General features: G+C 32.3%; 1 protein-coding gene and 1 long non-coding RNA gene across 13 annotated transcripts; both read left to right on the top strand.

Annotated features, from left to right (window-relative positions):
* Positions 1-8,402: 8,402 nt before the first annotated feature.
* On the top strand, positions 8,403-14,351 carry LOC110813214 (uncharacterized). Of its 10 annotated transcripts, none has more exons than XM_088220466.1 (5): positions 8,405-8,747; positions 9,669-10,170; positions 10,283-13,410; positions 13,547-13,687; positions 13,866-14,351. In XM_088220466.1, the coding sequence occupies exons 3-5, from the start codon at positions 13,318-13,320 to the stop codon at positions 14,013-14,015; spliced, it is 384 nt and encodes a 127-aa protein (XP_088076592.1). In that variant the 5' UTR covers positions 8,405-8,747; positions 9,669-10,170; positions 10,283-13,317; the 3' UTR covers positions 14,016-14,351. The 10 variants fall into 10 exon arrangements, 2 of the variants coding, with proteins under 2 accessions (XP_088076592.1, XP_088076593.1); XM_088220467.1 differs by having other exon boundaries at positions 10,283-10,798; XR_002539443.2 differs by having other exon boundaries at positions 8,403-8,747; positions 10,283-13,687; positions 13,858-14,351.
* Positions 14,352-15,806: 1,455 nt separating this feature from the next.
* LOC148265816 (uncharacterized) lies at positions 15,807-20,849 on the top strand. Of its 3 annotated transcripts, none has more exons than XR_015819354.1 (6): positions 15,807-16,241; positions 16,843-16,927; positions 17,749-18,460; positions 18,593-18,983; positions 19,168-19,271; positions 20,465-20,849. It is a non-coding gene; the product is annotated as an uncharacterized LOC148265816 (long non-coding RNA). The 3 variants fall into 3 exon arrangements; XR_015819353.1 differs by having other exon boundaries at positions 18,593-18,881; XR_015819355.1 differs by having other exon boundaries at positions 18,598-18,881.
* The last annotated feature ends 5,036 nt before the right edge of the window (positions 20,850-25,885 follow it).

Raw genomic sequence — 25,885 nt, forward strand, 5'->3', positions numbered from 1 at the left:
TGACAATTAAGTTTTTTATATTTGGCCTTGTGAATTGTTTTCCTTTGATACTCTTATAAAATGTTTTAGATGCCCTCCCTTCCCTTGCCTAATTAATGATGAGTATTATGCAAGTAAAAAGTTCTCTTAGTGTTTATTTGGCATTCAATTTCATGGTTTTTGATGCTGAATTACTTTAGTGGTTCATCCATACAAGGCTTGTTTGAGCAAATTACTTTTCTCATTAATGGCTTGCAATCTAAAGTATTGTTTCTTCTTAGTAGCTTCATTGAAAAATAATTAACATCCTTTTCATTGTGAGACATGACATTGAATTTTTTCAAGCTTTATCGCATTGGCAGTCACTGTTATATTTTTGTCACATTTAGAGTAATTTCAAGGGCTATGTTTAGAAGAAAAGAGCTTCATTTTTGGAATTCATCTTGAAATTCCCACTTTGTTTAATTAAGAAAGTCAAAATCTTATTTGAATGATAAAAGTTGACATCCAACAAAATTATTGTGAAATTGAAATAGAGATTTTTGAATTCCATATTGATTTAGAGTTCATTGTTTAAACATCACTTGGGATTTATCAGGACATCAACTTTTATCATCTTTCAATGATATTTATCATCTTGTAGTCAAACTTTATGTGGATTTTCAAATAAATTCGGAAAAAGTTCACTTATCCCAACTATAGCCTAAGTCTATTATGTTTTTCTTAGTGCTGAGTTTTCTTTAGTTCTGTTCGTATAAGAATGCTGCTTAAGAAATGATGAAGAATTGACAATCAACTTACTAGAATGTTGTTATTTGTCTCCAATGTTCTATCTCTCCCTCTCTTTGTATCTAATATGCAGAAATATGGAAGAGAAGGTCAAACAAGCACCTATTTCTCATCAATATGCTAATTTCAAAATGTTTATTTTTTACCAATTACATGAAAAGTTCATGCTTTGACTTCGATATGATATGAAATTACTTGTCAATATAATATTGGAATAGTTTATCTTGCTAATAAAAATTTGTTTTTGACATGACTAAATCATATAAGAAGTGGACTTCAGAAGACTTCATCTCATAGTGAAAGTGTCAAGATAGAACCTAAAGATAGACTAAGCAGCTTACCTGAAGATCTTCACAAGCTTATTCTTTGTGTGCTCCCTATATAAGATGCAATAAGAACGTACATTTTATCAAAACAATAGAGATACACTTATCAGTCTCTTTTCAATCTTGTATTTGATTCCTTGTAAGTTACTAATGTTGAAAATGAACCTGTTTATTTTGCAGAATTCATAGATCAGACACTCTTGAATCATGATAACTTAGATATACTAAACATCAATTCAAATTACCGGGAGAAAGAGCAGACTCCTCTCTGACCAAATGGATTAATTTTGCCATGAAGCATAATGTTAAGTACTCTGTAGTTGAAGCACGTGTTATTGAGCCAGGAGGGTTTTGCTCCTGTTTTTTTCCTCCACAACATTGAACATATTTATTTTTTGCATCAGCAGCTATATTCTCATATGATCCACATCCATTTGTCTTCCTAATCTTAAAGAACGACAATCTGACAGAGGATTTATTCTCATCGTGTCTAATGCTGGAGTATGTGCGCTAATGGCATTGCCATCTTTCTTGCGTAAAGGTTCTAAACATTTCTGCTCTCAGACTCAAAATTCCCCATCTACCTTATTATCGTGGGCTCAAAACTATTGAGATCAATCTTCATGGCCCAAGTCTTACCTTACTAGTATTGAGTGAAAATCTTGCAAGAAACTATCATATGCGGGATAACTGTTCTATCAATAATGCAGTTATTCAAGTTGGAGAAGTGCACATAAATCATATGAGTATGGAGTTCTTACTCGCACTGCTTTAAATTTGATGACTGAACTCTGTAATATTATTATGCTACGCGTGGATAATTTGTTTTGGAAGGTATATGTTTTGTCTATTTCTTATACTTTTTTTTCTTTTTTTTTATTTTTTATTTTTTGGATAAAAATATGCATATTCCTTCCATTTTCCTTAAAATTTTGTTTTTCAGTTTCTATTCTACAAGATCATGCTTGTAAGTTCCTAAACTTTATTTTCTTCATATTGAATGCATATTTATTAGCCACTATTTTTTTTTGGGAATAACAGGTCTTCAATTGTTATAAATGCAGGCTTATTATTATTATTATTATTGTTTTATTTTTCTAAACTATATTAATATGTTCAGGTGCAAGAGCAGCCTTCATATTTGTCAACTTTGGAATGGAGTTCAGAAAACCTTAAGACTACTGGGATGTCAAACTTTCTGGAATATATTTGCATTAACATGCTTGTTGGACATAAAATTGATCTTTGTCTGATTAAAATTTTCTTTGAGAATGCAAAAGCATTAGCAAAGTTGACCATCCCCACTTTTTTGAATTTTATTGTAGCTGATGATGGAAATAAATCTATGATTATGAAGAAGTTATTAGCATTTTCAAGAGTTTCAACAAAAGTGATACAGTTATAATTTAAATTTAGTTGCTGAAAAGAGGTAATAATATTTGTGCTACTTCTTTTTGGGATAGAAAAAGAGATATAATTGAGGCTAAAGATAAAATTATCATTAATTAAGCACATATCACTTTTAGTATAAGTTTTTTTTGTTTTTTCCCCAAAGAAAAATAAAAAATACAATAGCATTTATAGGTAGCAAACAAATGATGCCCAAGCACAAAGCTTATAGAATATCAAAAGACATATATCAATGGAGAAATTAATGGGACTTGCAATGAAATTATGGCTATTAGAGTCCTATAAAGGAGTGAAGACAAAGGTGATTTAATTGTTGAAGGGGAAACAAAGGGTTTGTTTGTCCACTTTATTGGAATTTGGGGATTTTGTACATGTTGATATGGGTGTTGGTCTTTAAATGACCTAATAACTTAACGAAAATACGGTTATTGTTGGTATTAAGCTACTTTTTCTTGGATAAGATTGTTAAAAAAGAAATAGCAAGGATGAGATGTGAATGCAAAGTTCCTTAAAACCCATTTTTGACTAATTTTTAGATATTTAAATTTGTATTTTGTTTCAAATAATTTGATATATTTTTTATAAGAAATTTTGAGTATTTCTTTCCATTGGTGTTGATATTTTGACCTCATAGATTTGTTATGGATGATGATTTAGAAGATAATTTTAGGGAGAGAAAGAGATGAGGGTAGTGAAGGCTTGGAGAGTCATGTAAGGATGAAAAGTATAGATGACATTTTTGTTTTTTAATATTAGTTTGTCAAGATGTGAGAGTGTAACGGCTCCGGAAATTTAGAATGAAATATGTGTATTAAAAATGTCAAATGCGGAAGCGTAATAAAAATTTTGATTAACATCCCTTACACTAAAACTAAAAACGTGCTTAAAGTATAAAAGAACAAACTAACTAAAAGAGATACTCGAAAATAAGAACTATGAATATAACTACGGAGTCTTTAGGCGTCCCCTTCGCCGTCTTCCTGCGGAATGGGATCGGGAACAACGTTTTCCTGATCTGAAATAGTTAAATAAGGAATGAACTACACCAGCCCAGTAAAGACATCACACTATCTCACCACCATGGAAGTAAAGGTGGGTAGAAAACACAAAAAGATCAATGGAGCATAATTTATAATAAACTCGTTTATTAACATAAAGACTTTTACTGTCCACTTACCTCGGTGAGGTCCATAAAACAACATATGAAAGCAATAACATTATCATCATCATGAAATCATATGAACTGTATAACAAAATACTTACCACGCCTTTGCGTTTCAATCATTAAACAACACATTTTCCTCATTTACCAGCCTACTAGTATCCATGGGGATCCATAGGGGTCTCGCTACCCGTGAACTCTTAATATTTATAACCTGATTCCAGAGCCGTCCCCATACCCCGTCCGGTATGGGCACCAAAACCATGAACCTCAATACCCCGTCCGGTATGAGGGTGAAACGGGCCGTCCCCATACCCTGTCCGGTATGGGCGCTGAAACACATAAGATCTCCATACCCCGTCCGGTATGAGAGACCACATTCCTGGTAGGGTTCCCTACGGACCCGGTCCGTCCACCATCTCCCATGATATCTAGTCAGGCTGTCCACATTATCCACTTATCAATTCACGTAACCTTTTTTCCCTTTTTCTTGGTTTCAATCATCCAAACACACACAACATGTAAACCAGTAATAGACACCAGACAAGACAACACAGTATCGAATTCATCATAATACAAACTATAATAAAAGAAACCATGATTCATGCATACGAGACCATAACGTAATTACATCAAACATCATGCTGCATTTAATACTGAAAATTAAATCAAACAATAACATACCAACACTGTATCGGACTCGGGCTCCATTAGCAACTTTAATTAATTATACATTTATAAAGTCACACAGTATAATTTAATTATTTATTTAGCTTTAATACCGTGATAGGAAATAGGGTGAGGGGTCCTTACTTGTTTCGGGGTCTGAATACGGCTCTACAGTGCACCTACAGGCTGTCCCTAATTTTTTCTGAATTTTTTTCGGGGAACTGAAACGCACTACTGGTACCTGCACGTGTCCTAAAAAATCTCAAATTAGACCTAGGGCCCCTTTCGGCCAATATCGCAATTCCGGCATAGCTGCTCCGCCGTGCGCCGGCGACGGCGCCGCCGCTTGCGGCGGCGATTCACCTCAGGTTGGCCGTTTTCGGCCGAATTCGGCCACGCTTGCATCTGTCCCCGCGATATAACAACCCTAAGGCCCTCGGTGGGCCGAAAAATCACGAAATAAAATGGTCGAATTCGGCCATGCTTGCATCGATCCCCACGATAGAACAACCCTAGGGCCCTCGGTGGGCCGAAAAATCACGAAAAATCGAAACTTACCGGCGGCGGTGCTCTCGGGTGCGGCGGCTCCTCCGGCGTGAGTCGTGTTTTGATGTTTGGCTCCGATCAACCTGTAGAGAAAAGAACGATGATCACAGTGGTATAAAATTTGCATCAAACGGAGGCCGGGAAGGGCCTCATCGGAGGCAAAAACCGAGGAGGGGCGCGGTGGCGCCGCTGGGTTTCGGCTGGGTTTTCCAGCCGTTTGGCCGATGGTTTGGCTCCGGTTTGGCCATAGGTGGACTCTACATCGAAAAACGAGCAAGGGAGAGAAAAATTACCTTGATCAGTGGTCGGAAACTTCCCCGGTGTGGCGGCGGGTGGCGGCGGCCGGCTCCTCCGGCGTCTGGTTCTTCTTCTCCGGCGACCACTGGCGGCTAGGGTTTCTTTGGTCAGGTGTGGGTGGGGGTATTTATACCCTTTACCTTTTAATCTTGACTGTCCATCAAGATTGGATTTGGGATGTCCGATCGCGATTTAATTGGGATTAAATCTGGGTCGTTCATCACGATGCAATCTGGGCCATCCGTACCTGATTGAATCTGGGCCGTCCGTGCTCGTGGATCTGGGTCGTCTGTGCGCACGTTTGATCTGGGTCGTCCGTGTGCGCGGGAACGGATCTAGGCCGTCCGATCGCGCGCACGCGGATCGCCCACGTGGCCCGTTCCCTGGTCAGCGTTGCCTTGTCACGCGGCACGTTCTGGTTGGCCGGGGCTGCTGACCGGGCCGCTGACGTGGCTGCTGACATGGTGCTGACGTGGCACAACTTTTCTAAATTATATTTTGACCCCCGGTTTCCGATTTTCTTTTCAAAAACACTCACAGAATTCAAATTTTCACCCCTTTTTCCCAAAATCAATTTCAATTAAGTCCAAATAATATTTTTACCCAATTTTATCATTTTTATTATTTATTTTTTTCATTGAATTAAATTAAACTAAGTTAAATAAAAAATCAAATAAATAAAAAAAGAATAAAAATAAATAAATAAAATTTTTATTTATTTATTTGGGTGTTACAGAGAGTATTTTCTTGTAAATCTTATTCAAAAATTTGTTAAAGTTTTTAATTTGAGATGTTTAAAAAGTTATGTTTTGAAAATATACAACTAAAAATATCGTTATTAATTTTGAGCATAGTTATCATGCTCAGTTAACCCCAATTATCTAGGTACTGAATATTTTAAACTAGTTCATGACGTAGATTTCTTCACGTTCATTTTTCTTCTCAATTTGGATTTTTAAAAAGTTAGGATCTAGAAATAAGAAAAATTAGAGCAATATAATAAGTTTTAAGCAATGCATTTAAGTGTTTGATTGTATTACTTTTTTTTATAAAAATATTTGATTGCATTATAAAACTAGAAAATTGAGAAACTCCATTAGTATTTTGTTAAATAATTGAATTCTTCTCCAAGAAGTGAAATTTAAAAGACATCTATAATGTTCTGTAAGTAACTTTCACTAAATAAGATAAACTAAGAAATATTAAAACTACTAAAATTCGATATACTACTTCTAATAAGAGAGAATATTAATATTAATAAGAATAAAATTTTAAAATTACTAACATTATAATAGACTCATAAATACTAAAGTAGTTTACGTTAAATATAATTATAATTTGGAATCTATTTAGGCAATCTAGAGCCTTAAAGATTATGCTATAAATGTCTAAGCAAACAAAATTGGGGTTCCACTATAGCATTAATATTTATTGGATTCACTAGTTGAAAATGTTGTGTAAACACCGTACATGCAAATATTAGGGTTCGGCTTGTTACAGACGAAACAACAGCCTAACTTTTTGGTCTTATATTTTTGGAGATTTACATTGGCGATGTGTAGTATTTTGACGAATGTGATAGTTACTCTATTAAACAAATAGATATATATTTTACAGAGACGAAGATGTACAACGTATTTTTCATTGTTAAATTAATCATTTTGTATGTAGAGTAATAGAGCTTTCAAAACCACAGAAAAAACATTGCGCCTCTTATTAAACCTTTGTCAAGCATTTGGTTAAAATCATCTACTTAGGTAAAAAAAAAAATTGGAGAGAGAGGATTTTCTTGTCTTCTACCTCAGATACTGTAAGACCTCTGAGATGTTTGCCCATTCACTACGGTTAACAACCTTATATACATATCCTCTTATCCAAATCTATTTGGAGCCACAATTAAGCGAAAACCCCCAGTTCATCCTGCCAAATGCCTTATTGGAATCTAGTTTTAGGACCATTCCTTTTTGGTTCTATGCATATGTCACGCTACTTTATTAGTTATAAGGGATAACAATCCAATATCCTTTTTGACATGTTTTTCTTTGATATTAGAATGATCAATGTTGATTTCATACTTTTACAAATTCTCTCATTCAAGTGAAATTTTTCAAAAACTTTCATCAAATTATCCTTTATAATATCCCAACATAATTGGAAAAATATACATGTGAGTTTATCTGAATTAGGAGTTTTTTTAATCCTCATTCTCCAAATAGTTCTCCTAATCTCATTTTTTGATGGTTTTTTTTTTAAACATTCTATTTGAGCTATACTCATGGAGTGCTAATAAATGCCCTCAATATAGGGGGTTTAGAAGCAGTTGGCTTAGTTAAAAGAATTTTTTTTAGAAAAAAATTTAATGAATTTCATTAATTGACTTAATCGATCAATTAAGAATGAAAAAAAATGAAACGGAGCTGAATATAATTTAAATTGAAAAATCAAGTGAAATACTAGTTTTACTTGATTTGGTTAAAAAAATTTCAAAACAAAAAAAAAAAATTATCAAACCTGGTTAACCAACCGAATCAACTGATTAAATAAAACTAGAAAAAATCAAAAAAGAAAGTAGAGGACATTACAAAAAACTATTGCCCCTCTTATTGAACCTTTGTCTAGCATTTAGCTAAAATTATTTTCGTTTTGAGATGTAGTTTTTTTTAATATTATTTATATGTTTAATTATTTAGTATTTAAGTATATTTTTTTGTCATTTCATTATTGGTTGTTCAACTATTGCAATAAAGATAAAAATTATTAGATTACTATGAAAAAAAATAACATAAATAGAAATTTATTTTTGATGATGATTTTCTAATTAGTTGTAAAAAATTTTGTATATATTTTCATTTTTTTTAAATTTTATTTTTGATTATTACTAAATATGATCTGGATTTGGCCAACAATAAAAGATATTTAAAATTATAATATTTTTTTAAATAATAATCGGTGTTATTACCCTAACATAAAGAATTTTTCAAATGAATCTGTTTTATTATTTAATCATAATCTTTTATTTGATTATTGAAATTTAATATATCTAATATTTGAAATATTCAAAATTATTTTAAATTAATTAAATATTTTATTATTTATTACATGTCCCATACGAATATACTCTTTCATAATAATATATTTATCCAAAAACATTGCATATCGTTTTTAGAATTCGAAAATTGATTCAAAATTTAAAATTATAAAAAATGATTTTATAAAATATTGTTTTTGGTGGAAGAGAGAGGGGGCCGAACCCAAATGAAGAACAATTGGATTGGGGCATTTTGCAAGACAGACGAACGATCCAGCCTGTTCGGTGCTGTCAATAGGTATTGAGAGGCTAGGGTTTATAAATGCATCGCTAACCACAAGAGATCGAACGAGCCGCCGCTTCCGAGTTAGCTGTGGTTTCATAGAATCTTACCAGAGAGATGGATGCTATGAAACCTCTTGCGAAACAGTTAGAGAAAAGAAGATGACGACGACGACGAAGATGAAGGAAGCGTCATGAATCGCGAAGATGCTGTCCTTTCGTCAAGTCAGTGATCAACCAAGATAATCTCGTCTCTTCGGTGAGCGTCCTTTTAATCTTTTATTACTATGCTTTTGCACTTGATTTGGATTGCGTCACGATCGGTTAAAGCGGGAGTTGAGGAAAACAAGAGAAATTTTTTGATCTTTCATTTCAATCACTGGTTGTTTGGGTCAAGCAATGAACTTTGCTAAAAAAATTATCCAGGTGACTTCATTTATAATTAGGGTCAATTTGGATTTGCGGTCATTTTTCTTTAAATAATTTGAGTTTGTTAAATATGATTGATTGGATTTTGAATCTCGTTTCCTTGTTTGCATATAATATATGTGAATTAAATTGTTGATTATATACGGATGGATACTGGAATTAAATTCTAGTAATTTACCTTTCTGTTCTCTGGTTATCATTTTCAGTTATATATCCTAAGTGAACTAGTATACCGATTTTCAAAGCCTAATTTATCCATATCGTGGTTATATCTGCTTCATGCAGGAGAATCTATGGCAATTTCTGACTTTTTTTTTCCAATTGTGTGGACAATAATTTTTCTTGTAGATGTATGTATTGATTTGCTATTTAAAAAAAGTATGTATTGATTAACAACTTTTAGGTTTAAATACTACTTAATGCAGTTATTGCAATCTGGCCTTAATGGTTAATATTGGTTGTGACGAATACTTGGACATTTCTGTTGGTTAAAATTTAGGTTTAGGTTTAGTCGCATTTTGCGTTGACCAACATAGATCCCAGGAATGCATTCATTTGTATCATTTATAAACGCTATATCGTAACCATGGTCATGCACACTTGATTGATGGATAATGCATCCTCTTAGTTTTCCTTTTAAAGAAAACATGTAACCTCATGATTTCTAGTTATCTAACTTTTTACTATTTCAAGATTTATTATTAATTTGTAATGTAATTAACTAACATAACACCATATTTTATATTGACAGCACTTTTTACAATAAGCTTTATGCACTCTTTAAAAATGGCCCAAAACTGGAGGACGCTGAACAATCCCCAACCAAAACCTTCGCCAGCCATTCACAAAATTTTTTTTTCGTTCCAAAGAAAATTGTGTGAATGGCTTGCGAAAGTTTGGGTTGGGGATGAGGAGTGATGCTGGTAACTGAAATTCTCTTAAGGTTATATGCTGCAAACTCTCTTTCTTAATCAACTAGCGAGTGATGTCAATACAGCAACTGTACTAAACCGGAGGAGGTTGAGCAATTCTGTGAATGGCTTGCAAAGGTTTTGGTTGGGGATGAGGAGTGATGCTAGTAACTGAAATTCTCTTCAGGTTATACACTGCGAACTCTCTTTCTTGATCAACTAACGAGTGATGTCAATACAGTAAACCGTACTAAACCGGGGAAGGTTGAACAATTCTGTGAATGGCTTACAAAGGTTTTGGTTGGGGATGAGGAGTGATGCTAGTAACTGAATTCTCTTCAGGTTATACACTGCAAACTCTCTTTCCTGTTAACTAGCGAGTGATGTCAATGCAGTAAACCGTACTAAAATTTTCTTATGCAGTAGTAATATGTTTTTTCATAGCACTTTTCAGGTACTTTTGTTTTGCTGCAGACTACATAGACAAGTGGAAGGAAAGATTCATACCAGGAAGGACTTTTATGCTGCCTATCAATTGAAGTATGATCCACAGCAGAGCTAGAAGAATAGAGGACACAGACTTTCATACCATAGTAAACCCAAATAAACGTGCATTTGATTATGTTATCAATAGCATATACAGACTCCGTATCATACAATGGAGGAGATCATGCGTCTCCTTGTTTTTCATGTTTATTTTATTAAGAATTTTCTAAAAGACTTTTTCTGGAAGGCTGGATAAACTAGCTTCTTGTTCGTTATAGCAAATGGATGTTGATAATTTCTTGTGCTTATCTGGATGATATGATGTCAGAACAGGTTCATTGAGAATTAGTATTCCAGATGGAGGAATACAGATTGCAGTATATCTTAGGAATTTGGACCTTAAAGAGGAAAAGGATTCTAGTCTCAGCTGAGTTTCCGGGGAATCATGTTTGCGACATGAATTGGAGGCAAGTTAATGGAAGAGGTAATATTTGCTGGCTGAGTTCTGCAACGTTCACATCCTATATCTACTTTTCTTATTGTATGATAAAATGATGAAGAATCACTGATTAGTTTTTCATGATTCATAAAGAAGATTACATGAATATGATTTGAAATTTAACCTGATCATGATCTCCAAAAAAAAATATATATAACATTCACAGAATTGTACAGCCAAAACTATTTTCCACTTAAAGTTGTTTTTCCAGAAGTCATTTTTAAAGCATTTTATCTTTTTCCTCACAGCACAAGCATCAGATTTGTGTCAAATGGACCCTAAGTAAATTAATAAAATAACAAAACAGTTTTTATCCAAATCCAACATTTTTTTTTCTTATCACTGACTTTATTGGTTAAATGTTTTTCTCTAACTGTGTTTTCTTGGTATTGATCTTCTTCATCTTTTTCTTTCTAGTTGTATGTCATTTCTCCATCTTGGGGTCGAATGGGTTAAGGTTAGGGTTATGGAATGTTTTCATCAATTGACTTCCCCCCCTCTTTTAACGATATATTATATCTTATTCTTGCTTATATTGCTACCATAATTGTATAATCTATGTTGTGCCTTGTTCTGGTAGTCTTTACTTTGATTTTCTCTAGTGGGCTTTATAAATTACAACTTGACAAATTAGTTTGTTATGTTTGGCATTGTGAATTTTCTTTCTTTGATATTCTTCCCTTGTGAAATTAATTAGAGTAAGCATACAAGTAAAGTTCTCTTTGTGTATATTGGATAATCAATTTCATGCTTTTAATGCTTAATTACGTTGGTGGTTCATTTATAAAAAGTTTTTTTCAATGAAATTGCTTTGCTCAAGAATGGATTCAAACCTGAAGTGTTGATTTCTTGTCACAATCTTCTTTGGCAAATAATGAATGTCCTTTTCATTGTGAGAGATGCAATTGAATTCCTTCAAGCTTAATTGTGTTGAGAGCTTCTTTCTTTGGTAGTCTTTACGACATATTCGTGTTGAGGCAAATGGTTTGAAAAGTATTATATAGGAAGTAAGTCCTAGTGCTATGTTTAGAACAAAAGAACATCACTTGAGGAAGTCATTTAGAAAACCACTCTTTGATTCATTAAGGAATAGTCAAAATTGTATTTAAATGATAAATTGACATTTAGGAAAATTTTATATGAAAGCGGACTAATCAATTTTGAATTCCATGAAAATTGATAGAATTTAGAATTCGTTGTTTTAATATTACTTGGAATTCATAGGAGGTAAACTTTTATTATCTTTCAATAATATTTTCATTTTCCCATAGTCAAAGTAAGTGTGGATTTTCTAATAAATTCAACAAATAGTTAATTTGTTCCAAATATAGCATGAGTTTATTATTTATTTCTTAGTGCAGAGTGTTCTTAATTCTATCCTTTAGCATGCTGCCTAAGAAATGATACAAAATTGAGAATCAACGTACTTGTATAATATTCTTTATTTCCAATGTTTTATTTTCTTTCCCTTTCTCTATATTTAGTTCACCTTGCAAAGGCTACGAATTTATTATTCCATTGTGCACATTTATTTTTCACTTAACATGAAAAGTTCATCCTTTAGCTTCAGTGGGATATGAAAATTGCTTTTCACTGTAATACTGGAGTAATTCCATTAACTTAAGTGTGGTGTGAAAATTGCTCCTCATCATAGTACTTGAATAGTTTATCTTCCTAATGACAATTTCTTTTTTGATATATCTAAATCATAAAATTAGCAGACCTCAGGAGACTTCATTTCTTTTATGCAAATGTTGGGAGAGCAAGTGATGCACTCATCTCTGAAGGAAATTTCAACGTAGAATATGAAGATAGACTAAGCAGCTTACCAGAAGAGCTTCTCAAGCATGCATTGTCAAAAAGTGGAGATACATCTATGTGTCTCTTCCTAATTTTGTATTTGATTCCTTACAATTTGCTGGTGCTGAAAGTAGACTTGATTATTTTGAGGAGTTCATATAACAAACGCTGTTGCATCGTGATGACAAAGACATACCAACCATCAAATTCAAATTATGTAGAGGAAGAGCACACACCATTTTAAAGACCAAATGGATTGATTTTGCTTTGAAGCATAATGTTGAAGATCTCGTCTTTGAAGCTCCTTTTTTTTAATAAAGATGGTTTGGTTCTTGTGTCTTTTCCTCCAGAACATAGAAAAGATCTCATTTATCTTCCCAGTCTTAGATAATTGCATCTCGGAGGTGTCATTTTCACTGATGGGTGATTTGACGTGGGAATGATTCTCATCATGTCCAGTTTTGGAATCCGTGCAATTGAGGAATTGTGGTCTGTCTTTTTTAAAGGTTCTAAATATCTATGCTCTCAGACGCAAATATCTTCATATAGACTCTTGTCGTTGGCTCAAGAACATTGAGATCGATCTTCATACCTGAAATCTCAAATCACTTATATTAAGATGAAATCTTGCACAAAACTATCATATTAGGGACAGTCTTTCTATTCATTATGCACATATTCAAGGAACAGTTTATAGAAACAAAATGAGTATAGATGTTCTTAGTTGCACTGTATTTAAGTTGCTGACTGAACTCTGTAATGATGATGTAGTAGCTGTGGATAACTTGTCCTGGGAGGTATATGCTTTGTCCATTTCTTCTTCTTATTGATTGTTCTTTCTTTTTTGCTAATTACTTGATATTTTTAATGCAGCCTCTAACCTTTTCTTTTAAAAAAAATACAAGTAACCAATGACATTCCTTCATGTTGCAGCTCCTTTTCTACAAGGCAAGTAATTCATTGATATATGCAAATGCAATTACTTTTCAAAGCCTGAGCAATGTATATCTGCCTGTCTGGCCATCCAAGAAACATATACAGATGATCATGGTCCTCCGTGGTAGAATGCCAAATGTACGTAGCACGTACTTTTTAATGCTTTTGAGTTCCTAAACTCTGATTCTCTTCATATCTAACTCATATTTATTAGCCACTATCATTTGAGACAGCAGATTTTTAATTGTTAAAATCTTTGTTTGCTATAGTTATTATTATTATTATTTTTCTTTTGTGAACTTTATTAGATGTGCAGGCACAAGAACAGTATTTATACATGTCGACTTTTGAATGGAATTCAGAGAACCTTGAGACTGTCGGGATGCCAAGCATTGTGGAATATATTTACACTAACATGTTTGTTGGATGTGAGATCGATCTTCTCCTGGTGAAAGTTTTCCTTTGAGAATGCAAAAGCATTAGTGAAGTTGACCATCTCTACCTTTCAGAATGGTACTGAAGCTGATGATGGAAAGAGGTCTAAGATTATTGAGAAGTTATTGTCATTTTCAAGAGCTTCAACAAAAACAAAAATACTTTTCTTGTAATTTAAATTTAGTTTCGGAAAAGAGGTTATGACATTTGTGCTGCTTATTTTCAACTAGCAAGGGGGTTCTCATATTTGTTATTTGAGTTTCGTATGTCTGCACTTAAGTTAACGAGGTGCCCTTGCTGAAATTGGTTGAGAGATTCTTGGGTAAATTCTTTTCTTGGCAATACATAAAGTAAACATTTCTGCTTATTGTTGGGAATTGTACGTTGGAAATTTAGAGTATCAACACTGAAATGCTGATGCTTTTGTAGGTGATATTATTTCCTCGGCTAACTTCTGGTTCCTGTTAGTGGTTTGTGGAATTGGAAAATCAGTGTGCTGGGCTATATTTTATTGTGCTTTGATAATTTCCTAAGGAGTGGAGAATCATACGATGGTCTGCAATACTTTTAAGGATTCTTATTATTTTTATTATGAAATACTTGGTGCATAAATATGGTCCAACATTTTTAAACAAAGGAAAAGCTTTTAATAAGTTAAAATGCAATGAACATAGATTGTTTGTGTCTCTATGAGTTGTTTCAAGATTTTTCTTATGAAATGGAAAAGTAAAAAGAAATGATTCACTATCAATTGATTTCATTTTTACTTTTTTGATCCACTCTTTTGCTTGTTGCCATAAATTTTGTGTTTAGATTTTTTTGAGTTTTACTTTGATTATTACTAAATTTAATCATGACTTAGCCATGCAATACTTAAGAATTAATCATTTTTTAATGTTTATTTTAAAATAAACAGGTTTAAATATTTAATTAACAAAAAAAAAAGTTTAAGGAGTTTGAAGTTAAATAAAATACAACTCAAATGGTCTAGATAATATGTTGAGTGTTGTCAATTGGTGTATATATTTTTATTGTTAGTTAGATAAAAATAATTTATTCATCAATTCAGATTTTTGTTTAGTTATTATTAAAAATGTGATATTTTGTGAACATATATGTATTGTATAAAATTAGTTCTCGCGCGATGCAAGTGTCAATTTTACGCATTCAATATGGTTTGTATATAAATATTTTGATTTAAGGTAACCTGTGTAGGAAGTATAATTCTTACCTAATTCCCTTATTTATACGTCTAATTATTTAATATTTACGTACATTTTTTATATTTTTATTTTTTGTTATTTAACTATTGTAACGAAAATAAAAATATTAGATTTTCATGAAGATAAAAAAATAAACCCGAACGTATTTTGATGATAATTTTTTAATTAGTTATAAGAAAATTTATAATTATATATATATGTTTTAATTATATTTTGATTATTATCAAATTTAAACATGATTTACTCAACTATTTAAAACTCTCTCATTTTCTAAATAATAATCTGTAATATTATATTAACATCAAAAGTTTTTGTAGTGAATCTGTTCTATGATTTAAGTAAAATATTTTATTTAATTATTGAGATTTAATATATGTAAAAAATAAATGAAATATTTTTAGGTATATTCAAAATTATTTTAAATTATTTATTATAATTAAATATTTTATAATTTTTTATATATCCATACAGTTATACTTGTTCATAATAATATATTCATCGAAAAACATTGCATATCATATTATAGATGGAAAAGAACTGATTCAAATTTCAAAATTATAAAACTAATTTTATAAAATATTGTTTTAGGCGGAAGAGAGAAAGTTGGATTTAATAAAAACAACATTTTCTTAAGAAGAAAAATTGATTTAACATTTCTTAGATTGATTGGTCCAAGGGGCCGAACCCAAGTGAAGAACAATTGGATTAGGGTATTTTGCAAGAGAGACGGACGATCCAGCCTGTTCGGTGCTGTCAATGGCTCTATATATATTCATCTTGTTTGTGATTTGAGATGTAAGGTTTATAAATTCATCGTTAACCACAAGTGTAGAACGCGCCGCTTCCGATTTAGTCTGCATGTAGCTGCTGTTTCATAGAGTCTTACCAGAGAGATGGATGCTATGGGACCTGTTGCGAAACAGCAAGAGAAAGAAGATGAGGAAGACGATGAAGATGAAGGAATCATCATGAGGACTCTAAGATGGATTCCTTTCGCCAAGTTAGTGATCAACCAAAATAATATAGTCTTCTGGGTGAGTCTCCTTTTAGTCTTTTATCACCATGCTTTTTATCTTTCGTTTCAATCACTGGTTGTTTAGGTCAAGCAGTGAACTTGACTAAAAAAATTATCTGGGTGATTTCATTTATAATTCGGGTCAACTTGGATTTATGGTCATTTTTGTTTAAATAATTTGAGTTTGTTAAATATGATTGATTGGATATTGAATCTCGTTTATTATGCTCGCATCTAGTATATGTGAATTAAATTGTTGATTAAATCAGGTTAAAGGCTTTTTAGCAATTAGGGAATAAGGATGGATACTGGAACTAAATTCTAGTAATTTACCATTCAGTTCTCTGGTTCTCATTTTCAGTTATATATCCCAAGCGAACTAGTCTACCGATTTTCAAAACCTAATTTATCCATATAGTGGCTATGCTTGGTTCTTGTAGGAGAATCTCTGACTGATTCTGATTTTTTTTTTTTTAATCGTGTGGACAATAATGTTTCTTTGTAGATGGTATGTAGTGATTAACGACCTCAAAAGAAAAATTATGCATTGGTTAACTATTATAAGCCAATTTATATTTCAAAGTTAAAAAGCTAAATATGGTTGTTGTTTTATCCAATAGGTAGCAGAAAGGATTACCAAAAAGCACTTGGATTCTGCTTTTGCTATCGTTAGACCTCCAGGGCATCATGCCGAAGAAGATGAAGGTATGGGGTTCTGTTTATTTAACAATGTGGCTATTGCAACACGTTTTTGTTAAATGAAAGAGTACGAGTCAGTTTTAATTCTTTAAATATAGTTTTCTTACCCGACGTTATTAATCAATTGCTTTTTTTGTTAGATGTATAATTGCCTATATGGATTTAATCAATTTACTTTTTCTTTATTGTTTAAATAATTTGAGTTTGTTGAATATGACTTATTGGATTTTGAATATCGTTTCCTGCATTTGCATCTAATGTATGTAAATTAAATTGTTGATTATATCAGGTTAGAGGCTTTTTAGCAGTTAAGGAGTACGGATGGATACTGGAACTAAGTTCTAGTAATTTAATTGTTTGGTTGTCTTTTTCAGTTATATATGCTTAGCAAACTAATTTATCCATATTGTGGTTATAATTGGTTCTTGTGGAGAATTTATGGCAGATTCTGACGGTTTTTTTCCTAATTTTGTGGACAATAATGTTTCTTTATAGATAGTATGTATTAATTAACTATTTAAAAAAAAGTATGTATTGATGAATCACTTTTAGGTTTAAATATCACTTAATGCAGTTATTGCAATCTTACCTCATTGTTAATATTGGTTGTGACGAGTATCTGAACGTTTCTGCTGGTTAAAATTTAGGGTTAGGTTTAGTCACATTTTACATTGACCTACGTAGATCTCAGGAATGCATTCTTTTATATCATTTATAAACGCTAAATCATAACCATGATCATGCACACTTTATTGAAGGATAATGCATCCTCTTAGTTTTCCTTTTAAAGAATACGAGTAACATCGTGATATTTCTTGGTGTTGCAGATTCTCTTTTACAAGGCCAGTAATTCATGGCTTACAAAGGTTTTGGTTGGGGATGAGGAGTGAGGCTGGTAACTGAAATTCTCTTCAGGTTATACACTGCAAACTCTCTTTCTTGATCAACTAGCGAATGATGTCAACATGGTAAACCGTACCAAACCGGAGGAGGTTGAACAATTCTGTAAATGGCTTACAAAGGTTTTGGTTGGGGATGAGGAGTGATGCTGGTAACTGAAATTCTCTTGAGGTTATACGCTGCAAACTCTCTGTCTTGATCAACTAGCAAATGTTGTCAACACAGTAAACCGTACTAAACCGGAGTAGGTTGAACAATTCTGTGAATGGCTTACAAAGGTTTTGGTTGGAGATGAGGAGTGACGCTGGTAACTGAAATTCTCATCAAGTTATACGCTGCAAACTCTATTTCTTGATCAACTAGCGAATGATGTCAATACAGTAAACCGTACTAAAGCAGAGGAGGTTGAACAATTCTGTGAATGCCTTACAAAGGTTTTGGTTGGGGATGAGGAGTGATACTGGTAACTGAAATTCTCTTCAGGTTATACACTGCAAAGTTTCTTTCTTGATCAACTAACGAATGATGTCAATATAATAAACCGTACTAAACCGGAGGAGGTTGAACAATTCTGTGAATGGCTTACAAAGGTTTTGGATGGGGATGAGGAGTGATGCTAGTAACTGAAATTCTCTTCAGGTTATACACTGCAAACTCTCTTTCTTGAGCAACTAGCAAATGATGTCAATATAGTGTAACGTACTAAAATTTTCTTATGCAGTAATAATATGCTCTTTCCCAAACTTTACAAGTGCTTTTGTTTTGCTGCAGACTAGATAGACAAGTGGAAGCAAAGATTTGTTTTTGTCCGGGAATGACTTTTATGCCGCCTGTCAATTGAAGTATGTGCCACAGCAAAGCTAGAAGAATAGAGGACACAGACTTTTATCTGGATGATTGGATTTTTTTATAATGTGCAAGTTTTATCTGGATGATATGATGTCAGAACAGGTTCTTCATTGAGAATTAGTATTCCAGATGGAGGAATACAGATTGCAGCATATCTTATGAATTTGAATCCTAAAGAGGAAAAGGTTTCAAGTCTCAATTGAGTTTGGAGGCAAGTTAATGGAGGAGTTAATATTTGCTGCCTGAGCTTTGCAACATTGACATATTATATCTATTTATTCTTATTGTGTAATAAAATGATGAAGAATCACTGGTTAGTTTTTCATGATTCATAAAGAAGATTACATGAATATGTTTTGAAACTTAATCTAATCATGATCTCCAAAAATCACAGAATTGTACAACCAAAACTGTTTTCCACTTAAAGCTGTTTTTCCTAGAAGTCATTTTTAAACCCTATGTTCCTAACAGCCTATGTTCCTTTTTCTCTGTTCCAGCAAAGAAATTTTCTCTGTGCTCTCAAACTTATTCACTGGAAAAGGTAGAAACAAAGTTTGTGCTCTATTCCTTGGAAAATTTGATCTCCATTGAAGACGATAAGGTAGTGCTTCTTTACTCGCCAGCGTTAAATACTGAGGATATCTTTATAGTAGGGTATAAATGTTTTTCTCTAACTGTGTTTACTTGGTATTGATCGTCTTCATTTTTTTCTTCTAGATTGTATGTCATTTCTCCATTTTGGGGTTGAGCTGGTTAGGGTTATGGAATGTTTTCATCGATTGACCTTCTTCCCCTCTAAATATTTTATCTTATTATTGCTTATATTGTTACCATAATTGTATAATCTATGTTGTGCCTTGTTCTGGTAGTCTTTCTTTACTTTGCCGCTCACCAGTGGGCTTTATAAATAACAGTTTGACAAATTATTTTGTTATGTTTGGCATTATGAATTTTCTAGCTTTGATATTCTTCCCTTGTGTAATTAATGAGAGGAAGCGTACAAGTAAATGTTTTCCTTGTGTAGATTGGATAATCAATTTCATGCTTTTGATGCTCAATTACATTGGTGGTTCATTTATAAAAGGCTTCATTTCAATGAAATTGCTCTGCTCAAGAATGGATTCAGACCCTGAAGTATTGATTTCTTGTCTTAAGGTTCTTTGGCAAATATGAATGTCCTTTTCGTTGTGAGATATGCAATTGAATTTCTTCAAAGCTTTGTGCATTGGGAGCTTCTTTCTTTGGGAGTCTTTACGACATATTTGTGTTCGGATAAATTGTTTGAAGAGTGTCATGGAAAGTAAGTCCTAGGGCTATGTTTGGAACATAAGAACATAACTTGTGGAACTCACTCAGAAAACCACACTTTGATTCATTAAGGAATAGTCAAAATCGTATTAAATGATAAAATTGACATCTGGGAGGATTTTATATGAAGTTGGAATAGTCAATTTTTAATTCCGTGAAAATTGATAGAATTTAGAGTTCATTGTTTCAACATTACTTAGAATTTCCTAGAAGGTAAACTTTTATTATCTTTCAGTAATATTTTCATTATCCCGTAGTCAAACCAAGTGTGAATTTTCAAATAAATTCAACAAATAGTTAAGTTGTTCCAAATATAGCATGAATCTATTATTTATTTCTTACTGCAGAGAATTCTTAATTCTATCCTTTAGCATGGTGCCTAAGAAATGATACGAAACTGAGAATCAACTTACTCGTATAATATTCTTTATTTCTATTGTTTAATGGGGACTAATTTTGGTAAATGCTTGCTACCTCTGCAAACAGGCCGAGGAGAGCTGCGGACACCTTCTCTTGCAGTGTCCCGCTGTCTATCAGCTGTGGTGCATGGTTTACAGTTGCATGGGAGTTAGCTGGGTTTATTTGGGCTCAATTAAAGATGAGATATGGGCGTGGGAGCATCTTAGAAACAGCTGTATTCTTGCAGACACGATCCCTATTGCAGTTATGTGGACTGTGTGGAAGGTTAGGACTAGTAAAGCGCTTGAGGGGCTTGATGATACAAAGGGTTTTGATGTACTGAAAATAGATGTTTTGCACTTTTGGTCTTGGAGGACTAAGCTGTAAATAATTGTATATGTTTTGCACTTTTGGTGCTCATAGCAATACAACTATACTACTTTCCATGGAAAAAATGTTTTATTTTCTCTCCCTTTCTCTGTATTTAGTTCCCCTTGCAACTGCTAGAAATTTACTATTCTATTGTGCACATTTATTTTTGACTAACATGAAAAGGTCATCCATTGGCTTCAGTGTGATAGGAAAATTGCTTTTCACTATAATACTAGAGTAATTTCTTTGGCTTAAGTATGGTGTGAAAATTGCTCAGTCACCGTAACATACTTGAATAGTTTATCTTGCTAATGACAGTTTCTTTTTGACATGTCTAAATTATAGAATTAGCAGACTTAAGGAGACTTCATTTCTTTTATGCAAATGTTGGGAGGATAAGTGCTGCACTCACCTCATAAGGAAAATATTAATGTAGAATTTGTAGATAGACTAAGCAGCTTTCAAGAAGATCTTTGCAAGCATATTCTCTATATGCTCCCTATACAAGACGCACTAAGAACATACATTTTGTTTAAAAAATTGGGATACACCTATGAGTATATTTATAATCTTGTATTTGATTCCTTACAATTTGTTAGTGCTAAAAGTAGACAGACCTGATCATTTTGAAGAATTCATAAACCAAATGCTGTTGTATCGTGACGACACAGATATACCAACCATCAAATTCAAATTATGTTGAGGAAGAGCACACATTATTTTAAAGGCCGAGTTTGATTTTGCTTTGAAGCATAATGTTGAAGATCTCATCATTGAAGCTCTTTTTTTTTTTTTAACTAAGATGGTCTGGCTCTTGCATCTTTTCATTCAGAGCATTGAAAAGATTTTCTTTTGTGGTAGGATGCTATGTTCTCAGATTGCCCACATCTATTTATTTTCTCAGTCTTAGAGAATTGCGTCTGGGAGGTGTCATTTCACTGATGGTGATCTGACAAGAGAATTATTCTCATCATGTCCAGTGCTGGAATCCATGCAATTGAGGAATTGTGATCTGTATTCTCTAAAGATTCTAAATGTCTCTGCTCGCAAACTCAAATATCTTCAGATAGACTATTAGCGTGGGCTCAAAAACATTAAGATCAATCTTCATACCCAAAGTTTCATGTCATTTATATTAAGAGAAAATCTTGCACAAAACTATGATATTAGGGATGGTTCTTCTATTCATTATGCACATATTCAAGTTGGAAAAGTTTACAGAAACAAAATGAGTATAAATGTTCTTAGTCGACTGCGTTTAAATTGTTGACTGAACTTTGTAGTGTTACGGTGGTGGTTGTGCATAATTTGTTCCAAGAGGTGTATGCTTTGTCCATTTCTTCTACTTATTGATCATTCTTTTTTTTATTGCTAATTACTTGATTTTTTTTATGCATCCTCTTACATTTTCTTTTAAAAAATGCAAATAACCTATGACATTCCTTGGTGTTGCAAGTTCTCTTTTACAGGGCCAGTAATTCATGGATATATGCAAATGCAATTACTTTTCACAACCTGAGCAATGTATATCTGTCTGTCTAGCCGTCCAAGAAACATATATAGATGATTATGGTCCCCATTGGTAGAATGCTGAATATACATAGCATTTAGTTTCTAATGCTTGTGAGTTCCTAAACTTTGAATCTTTTCATATTTAATTCGTATGTATTAGCCACTATTATTTGAGAGAGCAGGTTTTTAATTGTTAAAATCCATGCTTGCTATAGTTATTATTGTTATTATTGTTATTATTATTTTGCTTTTCTTAACTATAGTAAAATGTGCAAGCACAAGGATAGTCTTCATACATGTTGACTTTGGAATGGAATTCAGAAACCTTGAGACTGTTGGGATGCCAAACTTTCTGAAATTTTTTAACATTAACATGTTTGTTGGACATGAGATTCATCTTTTCCTGGTGAAAGTTTTCCTTGAGAATGCGAAAGTATTAGTGCAGTTGACCATTTCTAACTTTCAGAATGGTACTGAAGCTGATGATGAAAAAAAATCTAAGATTATTGAGAAGTTATTGATATTTTCAAGAGTTTTAATAAAAATAGAAGTACTTTTCTTATAATTTAAATTTAATTTCTGAAAAGAGGTAATAACATTTGTGCCCCTTATTTTCAGCAATGATGAGATGTGAATGCAAAGTCTCTTAAAACCCATTTTGGACTAATTTTTAGATATTTACATTTGTATTTTGTTTCAAATAATTTGATATATTTTTTATAAGAAATTTTGAGTATTTTTTCCAACAGTGTTGATATTTTGACCTCATAGATTTGTTATGGATGATAATTTGGAAGATAATTTTAAAGAGAGAAAGAGATGAGGGGAGTGAAGGCTTGGAGAGTCATGTAAGGATGAAAAGTGTAGATGACATTTTTGTTTTTTAATATTAATTTGTGAGAATGTGAGAATATTTTTCAGTAAATCTTATTCAAAAATTTGTTAAAGTTTTTAATTTCAGATGTTTATAAAGTTATGTTTTGAAAAGGTACAACTAAAGATATATGTATTAATTTTGAGCATAGTTACCATGAGCACTTAACCCCCCGGTATAGGTACTGAATATTTTAAACTAGTTCATGATGTGGATTTCTTCGCATTCATTTTTTTTCTCAATTTAGATTTTTAAAAAGTTAGAATCTAAAAATAAGAAAAATTAGAGCAGGATGATAAATAGTAAAAGGAATAATGTATGGGAAGAAATGAGTAAAAAATTCACTTTTTAATAAACTTCATTTCAAAATTGAGATTTTGTTACGGGTTAAATAAAATAAGCAGGTGTCCAAGTAAATGGCAAAGGCCGATCAAATAATATTTTCTTTATGGAACTTAAAATATTTTTAATCATTTTCTTTAAAAACTAATAATATATAAAGTAAATTGTTCATGAATTTACAATGAGTATCGATATTCTTGTTAAATGATTTGAATCAAACACCTCTTCTTATAAAAAATGTAGTACTAATTGGGGTAATTTGTTAACTTAGAGATTTCAGAATAAAAAATGAAGACATTACTCCTGCAATTTTTTTAGATATTATAATTAATAAGTTTTAAGCAATGCATTTAAGAGTTTGATTGTATTACTTTTTTTTTTTTGTAAAAAGTTTTGATTGCATTATAAAACTAGAAAATTAAGAAACTCAAGAAGTATTTTGTTGAATAATTAAATTCTTCTCAAGAAGTGAAATTTCAAAGACATCTATAATATTCTCTAAATAACTTTTATTAAATAGGATAAAATAAAAAATATTAAAACTACTAAGATTCGATATACTACTTCTAATAAGATAGAATACTAATATTAATAAGAATGAAGTTTTAAAATTACTAACATTATAATAGATTCATAAATACTAAAGTAGTTTACATTAAATATAATTATAATTTATAATCTATTTGAGCAATCTAGAGCATTAAAAGTTATGCCATAAATACTTAAACAAATAAGATTGGAGTTCCATTAGAGCATTAATATTTATTGATTTCACTAGTTGAAAATATTGTGTAAACATCCGTATCCATCAATATTAGGGTTCGGGCTGTTACAGACGAAACAACAGCTTAACTCTTTGGTCTTATATTTTTGGAGACTTACATTAGTGATGTATAGTATTTTGATGAAAGTGAAAGTTAATTTATTAAACAATTAGATATATATTTTATGTTGACAGAGATGTGCAACGTATTTTTTAATGTTAAATTAATTAGTTTGTATGTAGAGTAATAGAGTTGTCAAAACTATAGAAATTTAAAAGATTGCTCTTTGAAGGGTTTCTACCAGTGTTGTTTTCTTTTTTTTATCCAATCTTACAATATCTATGTTGTAACACCCAACTATTTCTTTTTAATTTTATTATTATTATTTTACTTTATTTTATTTTAATTTAATTTATTCTATATAAATATAATTAAGTATTAATAGAATTTAATTTAATTTAATGGACATAATAATAATAATAATAAAAAGGGGTAAAAATTATTTAGGAATTTAATTGAAAATAATTTTGAAAAAAAAGGGTGAAAATTTGGATTCTGATGGTATTTTTGAAAGAAAAATAAGAAACCAGAGGCTCATAACGTAATTTAGAAAAATTGTACCACGTCAACTGCCCGGTCAGAAGCCCCGGCCAATCAGGATGCGCCAGGTGGCAGAGACCGATGCAAGTTTGGTTGAATTCGGCCGAAAATGACCGAAAACAGCCAACTCGAGGCAGATCGCCGCCACGAGCGGCGGCGCCATCGCCGGAGCATGACGGAGCTGCCGTGCTAGAATTTTGAAATTGGCCAAGTAGGCCCTGAGTATGATTTTTGGGTTATTTGGGACATGTGTAGGTGCCGTAAGCGCGTTTCAGTTCCCGAGAAAAATTTCAAGGAATCTAGGGACCGCCTGTAGGCGTAGTGACAATCTAGTTTTCGACGTCGAATCAAGTAAGGACCCCTCAACCTACTTCCTATCATGGAATTAAAGTTCGAATAAATATTAATACTGTATTTTGTGCAATTAATAGATATGCATAATTAATTAAGGTTGCGAATGGAGCCTGAAATCGAACATTATTTTCTGTCGATTCCTTCTTGATTTATTTTACAGTTTAAATGTATTATGGTATCTGATCTATCTATTCTATGATTTTAAATGCATGTATCACTACTTACCTCACTTGCAACACCCTAAATTATTATTATTATTATTATTTTATATTATTTTATTTTATTTTATTTTATTTTTTTGTAATTTTTAGATGAATATAATAATTTATTATGTAATAATATATATTTTTTAATTTAATTTAATTTAATTTAATTTAATAGAAATAATAATAATAATAATAATAAGGGATAAAATTATTTTTAGGATTTAATTGAAAATAATTTTGGGAAAAATGGGTGAAAATTTGGGTTCTGGAGGTGTTTTTGAAAAGAAAATCGAAAATCGGGGGTCAAAACGTAATTTAAAAAAATTACACCAGATCAACAGCCCGGTCAGCAGCCCCGGCCAACCAGGACACGTTGTGTGGCAGAAACGCTGACGCAGGAGGCCACATAGAAGGGAGCCACGTGGGTGATCCGCGTGCACACGATCGAACGGCTGAGATCTGTTCCCACGCGCACGGACGACCC

This window comes from Carica papaya, chromosome 5 (genome assembly GCF_054855325.1).
Source record: "Carica papaya isolate Zhongbai chromosome 5, ASM5485532v1, whole genome shotgun sequence".
In the NCBI taxonomy this organism is placed as follows: Eukaryota; Viridiplantae; Streptophyta; class Magnoliopsida; order Brassicales; family Caricaceae; genus Carica; species Carica papaya.

Coding starts and splice junctions, on each gene's coding strand:
- LOC110813214 (XM_088220466.1), top strand. CDS start 13,318: ATGAGTATAGATGTTCTTAGTTGCACTGTATTTAAGTTGCTGACTGAA. Junction 13,411..13,546: donor TGGATAACTTGTCCTGGGAG/GTATATGCTTTG, acceptor TTCATGTTGCAG/CTCCTTTTCTACAAGGCAAG. Junction 13,688..13,865: donor TCCGTGGTAGAATGCCAAAT/GTACGTAGCACG, acceptor TTAGATGTGCAG/GCACAAGAACAGTATTTATA.